Below are 13201 nucleotides of genomic sequence, written 5' to 3'. Positions count from 1 at the left end.
AAATCTGAGAGCCTCGAGAAGCGCCTTTTGCCGTTCTTGCAGCAGCACGACGAAGCTCCGCTATTTTGGCCAGATTTGGCATCATGCCACTATTTCAAAAGTGTCCTGGAGTGGTATGAGGCCAATTATGTCCATTTTGTTCCAAAGGACACCCGCCAACCCGCCAAACTGTCCGGAGCTGCGCCCGGTGGAACAGTACTGGGCAATAATGAAACGGGAACTTCGGAAGAGCAAGAAGACAGTCAAAGACGAGAAGGACATGTTAAGAAAATGGAAAAAAACTGAGAAACTGGTACCGGATGACACTATAAAGACTTTGATGGAGGGCATCAAGCGAAAATGCGTTCAATTTTACACTCAAGGCTCCATTGATTAACTTTTCTTTTGATTTTTGAAGTAAATATATGTATAAAACGACCCTAAAATTTTGGTTTGATTCTAAACATTATAAGAAAGTTGGCATGACATTGTCGGTGTCGCAATAAGTTCGTGTTCGCCCTTTAACTTCCTAAGCGAACGAACGTGAATTCAAATATTTTGGTGGCTCGGACCATTCATAGGGAATAATGGATCCTTCGGCTGAAGAAGGCCTCAACATTGATAGCTCAGGAATCGAAAAATATGGTCTTGAGGAAGACCATTTCACCTCATGGGCTGAAAAATCCCATGGTTTTAATGACAACAATCGTTGTTTGGGCAAAGCTGCATTTAGTTCTCAACATAATTTTCTTCGAGGGCAATCCACTTGGTATAGCGAGTTTCAAACAATTTGATTCCCTTTCTGTAGTACGAAACATCCAAGTGCCACTCTGCAGACTTCCTATTGGATTCAGGAGTGGTAATGGATCCATGTTTCATCCATTGTCACAAAACGTCGAAAAAAGTCCACTCGATTACGCTCCAACAACGCCAAACTGGCTGTTGAATCATCAACGCGTCGCTGTTTTTGGTCGACGGTCAGCAAACGCGGACCCCATCGCGCGGATAGTTTTTTTATGTCCCTTCGTTCTTTTGAAATGTCTACGGACTCAGCTAACTCGCGTAACTTCACTTTTCGTTCAAAACGAGTCGATGCACTTGTTTTACGATTTCTGGATTCGTAGCCTCTTTTGGCCTTCCAGAGTGAGGTGCATCTGCGGTGTTTGTACGGCCCTTTTTAAATTAACCAAACCACTGATAAACTGTTGTTCTCGAATGGGCAGAAGTGGAATAACATTTCGTCAACCATTGCATTGATTGTTTAGGAGTTTTCCCATCAAAAAACAATGTTTGATCAAAATACGATATTCCTCTTTTTCCATTTTCTATACGAATGCTGAGATGACACTCGTGACACATAAGCTAGTGACAGATAAACCTCTCGAAATGAATCTTGTTCATTCTTAGTGGTTCCATCCGTTGAAAAATCCCGGGACTTTTCAGGCCATGTAATACAGCACTTGGAAAAATGTAACACTTTCGAATATAATCTAAACACATATGGATTTATTCGCGACCTTGCATTGCTAAAGGTAGGGTTTGGTATGAATATATGGCATTGGCAGGGATCGATTCGTGTGTTATTCGATCTTCGTTGGTATGCGTTAATACTGTGCATCGGGCTTCCGTGTTGTTTGTAGATGTGTCATACACCACACATTGCACTTATGACGGGGGTGATATTAGGTTAGGGATAAGAATAGGGAAAACAAGAGAACCTATTTTATGGGAAACTTTCAGAACATTCCCGCTATGGGTCGCAACACATGTTCTACTTGTCATTTTGAAGGACTAGAGGCGAATAAACTTTCAGTTTGCGGTTTGTGAAATGGATGTTCATTCAATGACTGTATACATAGTAGAGATGGGCAATATGGTTCACTTACGGCGAGCGGCTTAGACCCATCTGTAAGAAGCTCGTGAACTAGCTTGTACCTGCTGTCTCTCTGAGCGAATTCCAACGAGTTTATAGAAAACCGCGTATAAACCGTAGTAGAGGGGTTTTCTCGATATTTTTTACCCTTCGAAAAACCTCGAAACTATCGAATAATGAAGAATAGAATGGATCTATGTAGAACAATACTATACTAGAATTACTATCGAACTAATGATGCATATGACCGAACATCAAGCGTTAATCTCAAAATAATTCCATTTCGGACATTTTCAATCGTATTTCTTCCAGGAAATCTCAATCGATGTTTTTCTACAAGTTACCTGGGAGGATCCGCGACTACTCCCGGCGGACGAGCCCACCATGACGAAGCAGTACGTGGAGCTGACACCGATCGAGCGGGAAACGGTGTGGGTTCCCGATCTGTACATCCGCCAGCTGCGTGAGATGAAGGTGATGGCTCTGCTCGAGGAGTTCAGCAGTCTGCGATTGTACAAAAACAGCACGTTAGTGCTGAGCATAGGGTGAATCTGCGGAGGAGTAGATATGGACCATGTTCATGTAATACTTGTCTTTTTTACTTCCAGAGCAACAATAATATTCAAGTGTGACATGGATTTCGTATTATATCCATTAGACGTCCAAAGGTGCCCGGTAGATTTTAGCAGCTGTAAGTATGATCTAATTTCACCTTTGGGAAGGTTGCATATGATGTTGGCGTACAATTTGACTCTAGCCACGCATTCTTGAACCAGACATATATCGTGGCTCCCATGTCCGAGAGGTGTTGGGTGTTATCCACCTTTTTCGTTAGGCAGTTATTTTCAATCTAACAGATCGCATATAAAAAAATACATTCATACCTTGATACATAATAAGGACCGAAAAGAAATCTCGCGTAACTTTTGAAAAGGTCCTAAGTAACAGATGTAAACTAATCTACTACACACTATTAGTTTTCAATAATTGAATGCATTGCGAAAACAATCTTCAACTATCTATTCTTTTCACCTTTTTATCATCGATACAAAAAATGTCCAATGTACAGATTCGAATTTTAAGCACTCGACTTCCGACGCTACTTTTCTCTGACGTTCGATACGTCCGAAGTAACAAAGCAATCAAAACAACACGAATACGCACAAAAATACTATGTATTTTTTTTAACAAATATGTTTTTCAAAAAACACGTATTTTTTCAAAAAACACAGATAAAGGCTTGGTGATTATGCGAAAACTCGATTTTTATGCCCTGCGGCTAAACGTATGTCTCGGGGAAAAAACGACGTTCGAATGTTTATATCCACCGATGCCGCCTTGTGTGTGTATGTTTGTGACGCACGTCCTTTCAATAAAAAGTGACTTAAATATACTATCACTACAGCAAATAAGTATCCCGATAAAAAAAAACATTCCTAGTTGTTTTGTAAGTGTTTCATGTTTTTATTCAAGTGCAGCTAAACGAATGTCTATCACTGTATTTGGATCGTTATTCAGTAGTTATTTTCAAATTTTCATCGTGCAACGTAATTTGTCCAATGTACAAAGCGGTCAGTCAAAACGTCCAATGTAACATTTTTCGCTCGGAGTATTCAATTTCAAACTAAAATCTCATCCCAACAGTTACGATAGGTTTTTCAGAGTTGTTATTGACAGCTAGTGGTAAAAGTAGTGAGAAAGATTGATTCATTTCGAAACAATTCGCGGAACAATGTTCCGGTCTTCAACTTCGTTTTTTTCGAGTTGATGTGACTGTTACTTAGGACCTTTTCAAATGTTACGCGAGAAATCTGTAAAGGCCCATTTATACGTTGCTAGTAGCTGGCTTCACAATGAGCAGCTACTGACCCGGTGAACTCGCTTGACAAATGGTTGACTCGCCTTGTCCGTTCACACAATGTGAGCTGCTGGCAAGAAACTAGATACTACGGCACAGGTTTTCCAGAGATGCCAGGCGGTTTTTCAAATGTCCATCAAATCGTCAGAAACAGCAATCAGATCCGAATTTGTCAGATGATTGATCCGAAATCGACTTCTTTATTGGCAGTTTTCGTCTTAGATTTTCAGTTGAATTTATCATTACACAATTTTATCGCTAAACACACACTGGCCGTGTTTAAAAATACTTTGTGCTGAATTTCTTTGAACTGAAGGTACTATCCGGAAAAAGCAGAAAGAAAAAAGGATTCGGTCCAGGAATTGGATGCAAAAAAAAGGAGCAACAAATACAATATTGAAGTAACTCTACGATGATGATCCCCGAGAGTACAGAGCAGTGTTGAGAATAACACCTGAAAAAGTGAAAAAACTGTTGGATTTAATTGCTCCACAAATACAACGCAAGATACACTCATGAGGGATGCTATACCTACATAAGTGAAACTAGAAATGTTGTACCTTTCTTCTGGAATATCGTTCAGATTATTGTCGATATTTTTTTAGAATCTCGAAAGCATCCATAGCTAAAATAATTCCGAAAGTATGTAGTGCTACAAATGGCAGTCTAAAAGATTTTTCAAATTTTGAATTATTTCGCCTTGACAGCAGCTTCGTGTACCAATTTGTGAAATGAAAATGATAGTAGATTTGCAGGAGGAATAAATACGCCTCAAAAACTAAAATAATGAATGAAAATCTACTTTTTTAAATGGAATATGTATTCTGTTTTTTAGAACAATACTTTTTTTGGAAGTTGTGAGTGAATTTCGAATGAAAATTGTGCCCGATAATGATTTTATATTTAGAATCCCAAGAAAACTATCTCAAAAAGAAAACGTGCCCCACCAGCGTGCAAAACAAAATAAAATGAGTAAAAAAACTTTTTAAGTTAAACGGTTTATTTGTGATTAAACATAATAATGTACTAAAAGCTAGAGAAAATAATTAGGCAAGTTGCAGTTAGTAGTTATCACACCTCTCCTTCATTAGTCTAGGGCATTGATAAGACTAAAATAAAATAGTGGGACATATGATGAAATCACTAATTGTGGATAATGAAAATGAATGGATTTTATAATTTAAAAAGTTTTTGTTTACTCATTTTATTTTCTAGTTTTTAGTACATTATCTGTTTCATTAGAATATTTCTCTACAATAAAGGCATTGTACTGTATTCTATCAGTCAAAAAATTTCATTTGATACCGATATTGAGTAGATTGCAGAAAATACATAGTGTGTTCTCCAAGTCAAGTTCGTTGGTTTGATACACATATCTCAATCAACCTTTTTTTTGAGATGATATGGAATCAGCGATTTTGAGCGGAGGCCAAATTGGATTTTTCAAGATAAGCAGTTTTAAAATGACAGCAGTTCCTATCCGGTCAGTTCCTATTGGTCAAATTTCTATTACTGTGGGACAATCCTACAGACATACATACATACATACGAACAGTTCAAGCTAAATAAAACCGTTTAATAAAGTATATTGCTATTTTGTGATTGCGGCCATCTTGGATTTTAATTTTTCATGATCTACTGTGATCTACTATTCAAGCCCTTTCATTTGATACCCATATTAATGGTGTTTTGACATAATATGTAGTCCGCCATTTGGTAGAATTTTGATGGATTTGCATTTTTCACAAATAACCGTGTTCTGCTAGTCAATCCCTTTCATTTGATACCCATTGTTACGGGGGTTTCGGAGGTTCTATTCAGCACGCGTTTTTATCAATGTATAGCGAGCTCAAAGCTGTATTTATTAAGAGAAACAATAATTAAACAAGAACTTTACATTATTAGGTTTTACCTACATTTGATCTCCTCGTTTTAAATTCAAAGCACGACAGGATGATTCAATTATTTAACAATTTGGGAATTCAACTTTATTTTGGGTTCTATCTCTACTCCTTTTTTGTGATTAGCAAAGAATGTGTGGTACGAGAGAAGTTTTCAGAATGACAGTGATGACAGCTAGCTGTCAATGATTGTCTGGGTGCGTCATGGAGTGGCACCGTCCGGATGCGCAGGTTCAGATCAAGTCATCAGTGGCGTAGTTTGCTTCCCCCCAACACCCATATTAATGAAGTTTTGGGAAACTATGTAGTCCGCCATTTAGTAGTGGCAGCCATCTTGGATTTGCATTTTTCTTAAATAAATGTATTCTGCTAGTCAAGCCCTTTCATTTGATACCCATATTGATGGGGTTTTGGAAAACCCACATTGATGAGGTTTTGAGGAAGAAAGGGATCCGCCATTTTGTAGCGGCCTCTATCTTGGATTTACAAGATAATGAAATACGCAGTTTTGTAATGACTACAGAGATAAAGGTGTGTTCCAAATTTCAGATCAATCGGTCAACAAGAAGGGGGTCAAATTTCTACTAATGTGGGACATGTTACAAACATACAAACAGATTACAGGGCAAGCTAAATAAAACCGTTTAATAACAACGATTCCGCTTAGAAACTATGAGGGTTTTATTTGTTTTTTCAATAATTTTCAAGTCTATAATAATCTTCGCATATTTTCAAATATCTTAAAAATAGAGACATGTAAAGACAATGTAAAGATTTGGCATCCCTGATTCGAGCGCTAAATTCTGTTTTTGACGTTTTGAGGGATGCGAGTGCGAGTAAATTCAAAAAAATTTGAAGTAGCTCGCACGCCGAATCACACATGACACTAACTGGCATGATGTGTTCACACGGTGTGAGTAGCTGTACTGCAGTAACTGACTAGACCGACTCGTATGCTTACTCGCACCGTCTGAACCCGGCTTAAAACATACGCCTGGAACCGCACGTTTTAGGGGGAAACTTGTACGCTTCATTTGTTCGGATTCCACGAATTAGATCGTTTCCTTCGGTGTGGATAAGATGAAGGCGAGCCATCCGTAGGCCTTGTTAAATTTTTGGTTGACCAAGGATTTACCTATCAAGTGTAGAAAACACGGGTTATTACGTGATCCATCCATAACAGACGGAACGCGAAACACGAGAAATCTCGTGAGCGGTCCTTAATATGTTAAAGTCGTTAATATTTTTCATTCAATTATTCGTGGAAATGATGCAGTACCTATGTGATGAACATTTCAATAATATCCGAGAATAGATTTCATTCATCCAATCACAAATTATTCATGCATTCTCAGATAAGTATACAGTTAAGGAAATGCGCTTCCGTTGGAAGACCGATAATGCGCTCGCATTCCCGCACGATTTTGGAGACGGATTCTTCCGGTTGCCAAAATACGTCGTCTCGTTCTACACGGAACAGGAACCACAGGTGATCCATTACGGTGATGGTGAGGAACCCCTTTCTCTAGCTGCCACTGCAATATGTTGTTTAATTTTTACTTTGCCCTTCCAGATAACCACAGCTCCGCGAGGCTGGAAATCACTCTTTCGCGTGAAGTTAAAAGCTACCTGTTGGAGAACTATCTCCCGTCCACCCTATTCGTGTCGATGTCTTGGGGTTCGTTTGTGGTTGTACCGGAGATAGTTCCGGGAAGGATGGTCCTGCTGGTGACCACACTCCTGTCGCTGATCACCATGTTCGACACGGTTCGCAATAATTCTCCAGACGCACTGGAGCTCAAGTGCCTTGAGGTGACAGCTCCGGCAGATTATGATTCATCTGAACGCTATCCTCCGTAAAGCTAAACGAAAGCACTCATCATGTTTTTTTTCTCCCCCTTCTATAATTACTTTTTCGTCCATGTCATCACCGTCTGGCACAGGTGTGGCTCATATCATGTACACTGTTTGTATTTTTCGCCCTGATGGAGTATTTCATAGTTCTCTTCGGTATCCGGTATGATAAGCACTGGCGTGTGGCGGCGAAGAGTCACATCCAGGTCGCGCCCCCGGTACAGCTGCAGCCGACAATAAACCTGTCGCAAAGCACCGTCGAGACACCGGTGAGTAGCGATACGTTGCGTTGCGACTCCCATTAGGTAATTAAATTCAAATCTGTCCCGTAAATAGATGAACTCCAGCCACGCACAGCGCGAAAATGGACTGGAGAGTAGTGGAGGTCTCAAGGTGACAGGCACCAACAAGGTGCAACCACAGGAATCGGATCCCACGAAGCCCACCCACAGCTCGCTCGGGAATCTGTCGGGAAACTTCCAAAACACTCAGCACGTGACTTCCGTTATGACTAGAAGGCGGTAGGTTGAGCTTGTTTTTTTTTGCTTTTCGCCGTGTAACGCAGTGCAATCTAATGACGTGTTAAGTGTTTACAGCTTCCGGAACGTGGCCGACGTGGCGCTCATGTACGCCGGATCGCAACGAGGCCGGCTGGACCAAATCTCGTTGATAATCTTCCCACTAAGCTTCCTCATATTCACAATCGCCTACTGGACGATGTACATTAGCGAATCGAATAAGAGCAAATGATAGATTTGAGTTTGTTTACGCTTTGTATTGCCCCACCAAAGGTTACCGTTTAGTATCGTTGTAGTACCGTATGCGTGATATTGTTTTGAACCATAGTGCACTGTAAAAACTAAAAAAATTATTGAAAATTCTCATTGGTTTTCATGCACAGTATGAGACTTCCTACATTCTATTCCTGGAAAGCCTCAGAAGTATGAGATAGCTCGAACTATGTCTCAGTTTCGGCCGGCTTCTGGGTAATTGGAGGCCCTGATCTCGAAAGTCACTTCGAGGTGAAAACGGAATGGAGTGTATATAACCTTGTATACAAATCATTCCCTTTTCACCGTGAAGTGACGTTCGTGATCAGGCCCGGAGTGGCTTTATGATCAAAGTGAAAAATATATATTCTCACAGATTCAATGTTTGTCTGAGTCTTGTTGCACTTGGGTAACACCTGGAACAGGCCTCGGCCTTCATGACGTGCCACACAGAATAAGACCATTTATTAAGACTGATAGGCAAAATAAAGTGCCCACCTCATAATTTTTTTAAAATTTCTTTCATTTATTTGGTTCGAATTAGGCTAACCAAACGTACCGTTTTGAACGGGACAATGCCGTTTTTTCGACCGTTTTTTATTGTCTCGCCTTTTTGTTAATTTGAATCGTATTTCAGTATGTATAAAAAATCATTTTCCTTTTTCGTTATTTTCAATAAATTATTCTCAAATGAACATCTTCAAAAAGTAATCGAGTGTTTGGCATTTGATATAGAAAGCCTCAATGTGAGAGTTTATAAATATGTACCTTCAAATCAAAACGGTTTGTGTAGAACAATTGAAGATCTCTCGTGATTTCGTCGGTGAACATTTAGCTAAATTCCTTGAGCATGGTAGCACACGAAAGCAGTGAAGATATTTTTTGTGAATAATGCGAGAAGAAAGAACTGGTTTGGCTTGCAATTTGTCATGTGGCATGAAATCATATCGTTTTCCTGGAGAGTCTGGAGAGCGAGCCGGCCAGTCTAAAAAAATATGTTTTTGGTCCTTAATCCATTGCTTAGTTTACTTGTTGGTATGAATAGTAGCATTGTTTTGCTAGAATGTGAATTGTTTGTGACGATGTCCACGCAAAAACGGCAGGAGAGAGGATATCAGAACATGTGTGTAATCCTTGAATGATGTGAAAGCTATCTTGTGCTTTCCGGTTGCACAGAATTCCGCCCAAACCATGCACGAGCCTCCACCAAAATTCCTGGTTGGAAAATACTATTTCTTCTTCCGTAAATCACGCCAGTACCTGTTGAAACTATCAGGACCATCCAAATTGAACTTTTTTTCGTCAGTGAAGATATCCCATACATTGAAGAACTTTTCGTTATGGTATATAGCAAAATGTATTCTTTTGGAAACCTTCTTTGTCACAGCATACCATGTCCCACTGTCGGTTCATGTGTGCTTTGGCAAAACTCAGACATCTTCCGATGTGAGATGATGTAAGATGGGGAGCTTTAACTTTTTAAACCCTCTTTATGTGAGGATTTTTTACCAAAATTTAACGAATTGTCACCCGAGTAACATTTAAATTAAAATGTTGCTTTATTTGCATAAGCGATTTTGAGGTGTTCGAAGCTGTACAACTAAAACAACGGAAAATGTAACTGGTCTTATAGAAACTTGACAATTGAAAAATACGAAAACATTCGTTTACGCTCAGCGCTTGCACATATACATATGAAAATCATGCAATGTATGGTAGTCACCAATACCTACACACTAAAATATAAATTGAAGCATTGTTTGCTTATAATGACACAAAGCAGCAAGATCATCACCTGGTCTTATAGAAGTTGGACAGAGTGTATTTGGTCAGTCTAGTTCGAATTCAAATAAACACACTGTAATTTTGTTGATATCTAATTTATTATATTATTTTAATGTTCCGCTTATGGAATACTAAAAAGAGAGTTTTCCTCAAAGGAAAAAAGACGTCGCCGTCTCGTAACACAGGGGTTGAATGGCAAAATTAGCCCGGAAGAGCCAATCTATCAACAAGCCAAACTACTTAAGTTAAGAAAACGGTTCTCTGGATGGACGGCATGTTCGGGTGTGGTGCAGATCGGGTAAAGAGTTTCAGGAGCATCACATTCAAGGCCTGGTGAAGGAGGAAATGTGACAGTCCGGGCGTGTTTTTTCGTGGGATAGAGTGGAAAGCCTCGTGAAAAGCGACGGGATAATGACGACAGATTTCAATATGAACATCCTGGAGGTTTCGTTGAACCGGATGGTCCGATTCTCGAAGACAGGGTTGAGAAAACTAATCCTATCATTAAAAATAATTATTAGGAAGCGCTGAAACTGAAGCCTTGGAAGATCTGGATCTACAGCTCTTGAAGACCTCATTAGTGGTCACAGTAACCTCGATAGTTTGCGATAGGACAATCTAGGTAACGTCGAGGTCGTATCGATGCGGGAGCTTTTCTGAACAGGACAGATGGGATGGAAATGCTCCCTATTTTCTACCACTTTTCGCGATGACGCGATTGGCTATAAATAGTGTATCATCGTTCGTGAAAACGCAAAAGAACCATACTGGCATGACGCAGCCTCTTTTGAAGATATAAACGCTATAACCGGCGGGTGACCGTGCTACCATGGATCATGTCTTCGCGGTTCGACAGATTTTGCACAAATTGCGCGAAAACAGCGTGCTCATGCATCATTTTATAATCGACTTCTGATCAACATACGATACAATCGATCGAGACCAGCTATGGCAAGTTATGCACGAATACGGTTCCCCGATAAACTCAAGGGATTAGTCAAGGGGGACAATAGATCGATTGCGCGAGTTCTCTGAACCTCGAAGGGGTCTATGACAAGGTGATGTGGGCTCCCGTTCTTGTTATTTAACATTTTAATAGGATGCTTATGTTCTCATCACCATCTATCCCATCTTCTAAAACCCAAATCTATGCCACATTCCCAAGCTCCATTTAAAACCCAAATTCGTAATAATAAATGTCACAGCCGTGCAATTCCAAATAAAATCGATCTAAAAATGTAGATTTTAAAAACTTGTATTTTTGATTCGAACGAAAGTGTGTATTGTGTGTATATTATCAAAGATTTCTCTTACTAAAATCGATATGCCCTTTTCAAAAGTTACACTTGAGTCAAAAAATTCCCAAATGCTGCGCAAAACTCATATTTCCTTCAACCCAAACGAAGGAAATATGAGTTTTGCGCAGCATTTGGGAATTTTTTGACTCAAGTGTAACTTTTGAAAAGGTCATATCGATTTTAGTGAGAGAAATCTTTGATAATTTATATATCAAAAACTATGAGTCGTACCGAATAGTGTCTTAGAAAGAGTTATAGAGTATTGATGTAAAAAGGTGAAAAAATATACACTGAGAAAAAAAATAGTACTCTTTTTTTTATTTACAAAAAAAATTTGATTTGCAATGTCTAAAAAACCTATTTTCATTTTTTTTTTATTTATTTTGGAAAATTTTATTCATATAAAATAGAAGTCATGTAGAAAATTTCAAATGACCTGTGCTTACTGCTTGCATTTGCGGATGACCAGAAAATCTACCATTTCATCTCTTTCGGATTACTTCGCTCTTCAAAAGGACATCAATCCAATGCTAGAAAGGTGTGGTGATAACGGAATGCGGGTCAATGATAAAAAGGCTGAAGTTATGACCGCTAAAGCTAAGCTGCTCCTGTTCGGGCCCCCTATCACTAAGTCCATGCTTTGGCAATCAAACAGGTGCAAAACAAAAACATTATATTTCGCCCTGAAACGGTTTTCCATGGAACGATCCAGCTAGTCTTTCTTTTTTTCCGACCGGTGCAAACTAATTGAATTGGAATCGTTAAGTTATTCGGATAATAATTTTCATGGGGCAAGGGACTATTGAACTCCTCGCATAGATTCCGCTAAACATTCCCCCCGTCACTTCCGGAACTCATCTTTATTAGCTGTCGCGTATGATAGAAAAATCCGTTTGATTCATGCATTAGTCTGTTCAATGCTGTCTGTGATTAATTTGATATAAAAAAGATTATAAAAATGGGATTAGAAAATTTATTGGGTCGGCTGGGTGGGCTTTACTTGCTTCAGAATGAGCGAATTTTTCACTTGCGAAATTCGTGCTTGCAAAATGTTTTCGCTGAAGTCATTCACATTGAACCACGAAATCATGCGAATCTGTCAAACTATTGCCCTTACAACGAAAACAAGTTGTACGAGATTGGTGGAACAAATTCATATCACTCACAAATGTGAGTTCAATTATATCTCTAACTCGATACAATTCAATATTAGAAATTTCAGTAGAGTATTAATATAAATTCGGAAAATTATTTATTATCCTGTAGCAAGCTTGAAGGTCGCTTATATCGTTCCATCGATGTGAAGTTGAGCGATTTTTTTCAAATCTCGTTGCACCTATCTTGATTGCCTTATTCCAACCTCAGACAAGACGTGACAGCTGGCTTCTTACTCTTCTTACTGCATTTTCGTCGATCAAGTGCTAGATAATAGGGACGAGAGATGTGAATGTTGCCAAATGTTACAAAATTTCGGAGGATTATTTTCCCATGAGAGAAACATGTGTTCTTAGTATCATGTGTTTTCTGAGCTGCACCTTTTTTGTATTAATTATTCAGCCGAATGTCACATATGTTAAACAATTTTGTTATTTCTTATTTTGGCATGCAGAAAAATAATGAAATGTGGAAAGAGCAAAGAAAACTTGAAAACGTAGATTTTATAGCAGGAGTATGATGTGTTGAAATACATGAATTAAATTCATGGTTCATTTTATTTATCAAGAGACTATGGGCCTTATTCCCGTATACACTTCACGGTGAAAACGAAATGATCGACACGTCATTGAACTTCGTTTTACGAGTTAAAGAAGCGTCGAAGATAATAATAGGTATTTAGGCAGAACGAACATTTTTCAAAAAGAAATTATGAATGAAAATTAGCT

At 39.0% G+C, this 13201-nt stretch overlaps 1 protein-coding gene across 2 annotated transcripts in view; it reads left to right on the top strand.

Moving 5' to 3' along the window:
- Positions 1–11387, top strand: part of LOC129770960 (glycine receptor subunit alphaZ1-like) — a 30406-nt gene extending 19019 nt beyond the window's left edge. The window contains exons 4-10 of one of the 2 annotated variants that reach the window (XM_055774170.1): positions 2165–2397; positions 2461–2543; positions 6967–7119; positions 7185–7423; positions 7555–7734; positions 7802–7986; positions 8062–11387. In XM_055774170.1, the coding sequence (XP_055630145.1) occupies positions 2165–2397; positions 2461–2543; positions 6967–7119; positions 7185–7423; positions 7555–7734; positions 7802–7986; positions 8062–8215 (1227 nt within the window). In that variant the 3' untranslated portion in view covers positions 8216–11387. Of the gene's footprint in view, positions 1–2164; positions 2398–2460; positions 2544–6966; positions 7120–7184; positions 7424–7554; positions 7735–7801; positions 7987–8052 lie in introns of both variants that reach the window. The other variant, XM_055774169.1, reaches the window with a different exon arrangement.
- The last annotated feature ends 1814 nt before the right edge of the window (positions 11388–13201 follow it).

Source organism: Toxorhynchites rutilus, chromosome 2 (genome assembly GCF_029784135.1).
Source record: "Toxorhynchites rutilus septentrionalis strain SRP chromosome 2, ASM2978413v1, whole genome shotgun sequence".
Classification (NCBI taxonomy): Eukaryota; Metazoa; Arthropoda; class Insecta; order Diptera; family Culicidae; genus Toxorhynchites; species Toxorhynchites rutilus.
The sequence above is the reverse complement of the archived record's forward strand: the minus strand, read 5'-3'. Positions and strand labels throughout refer to the sequence as shown.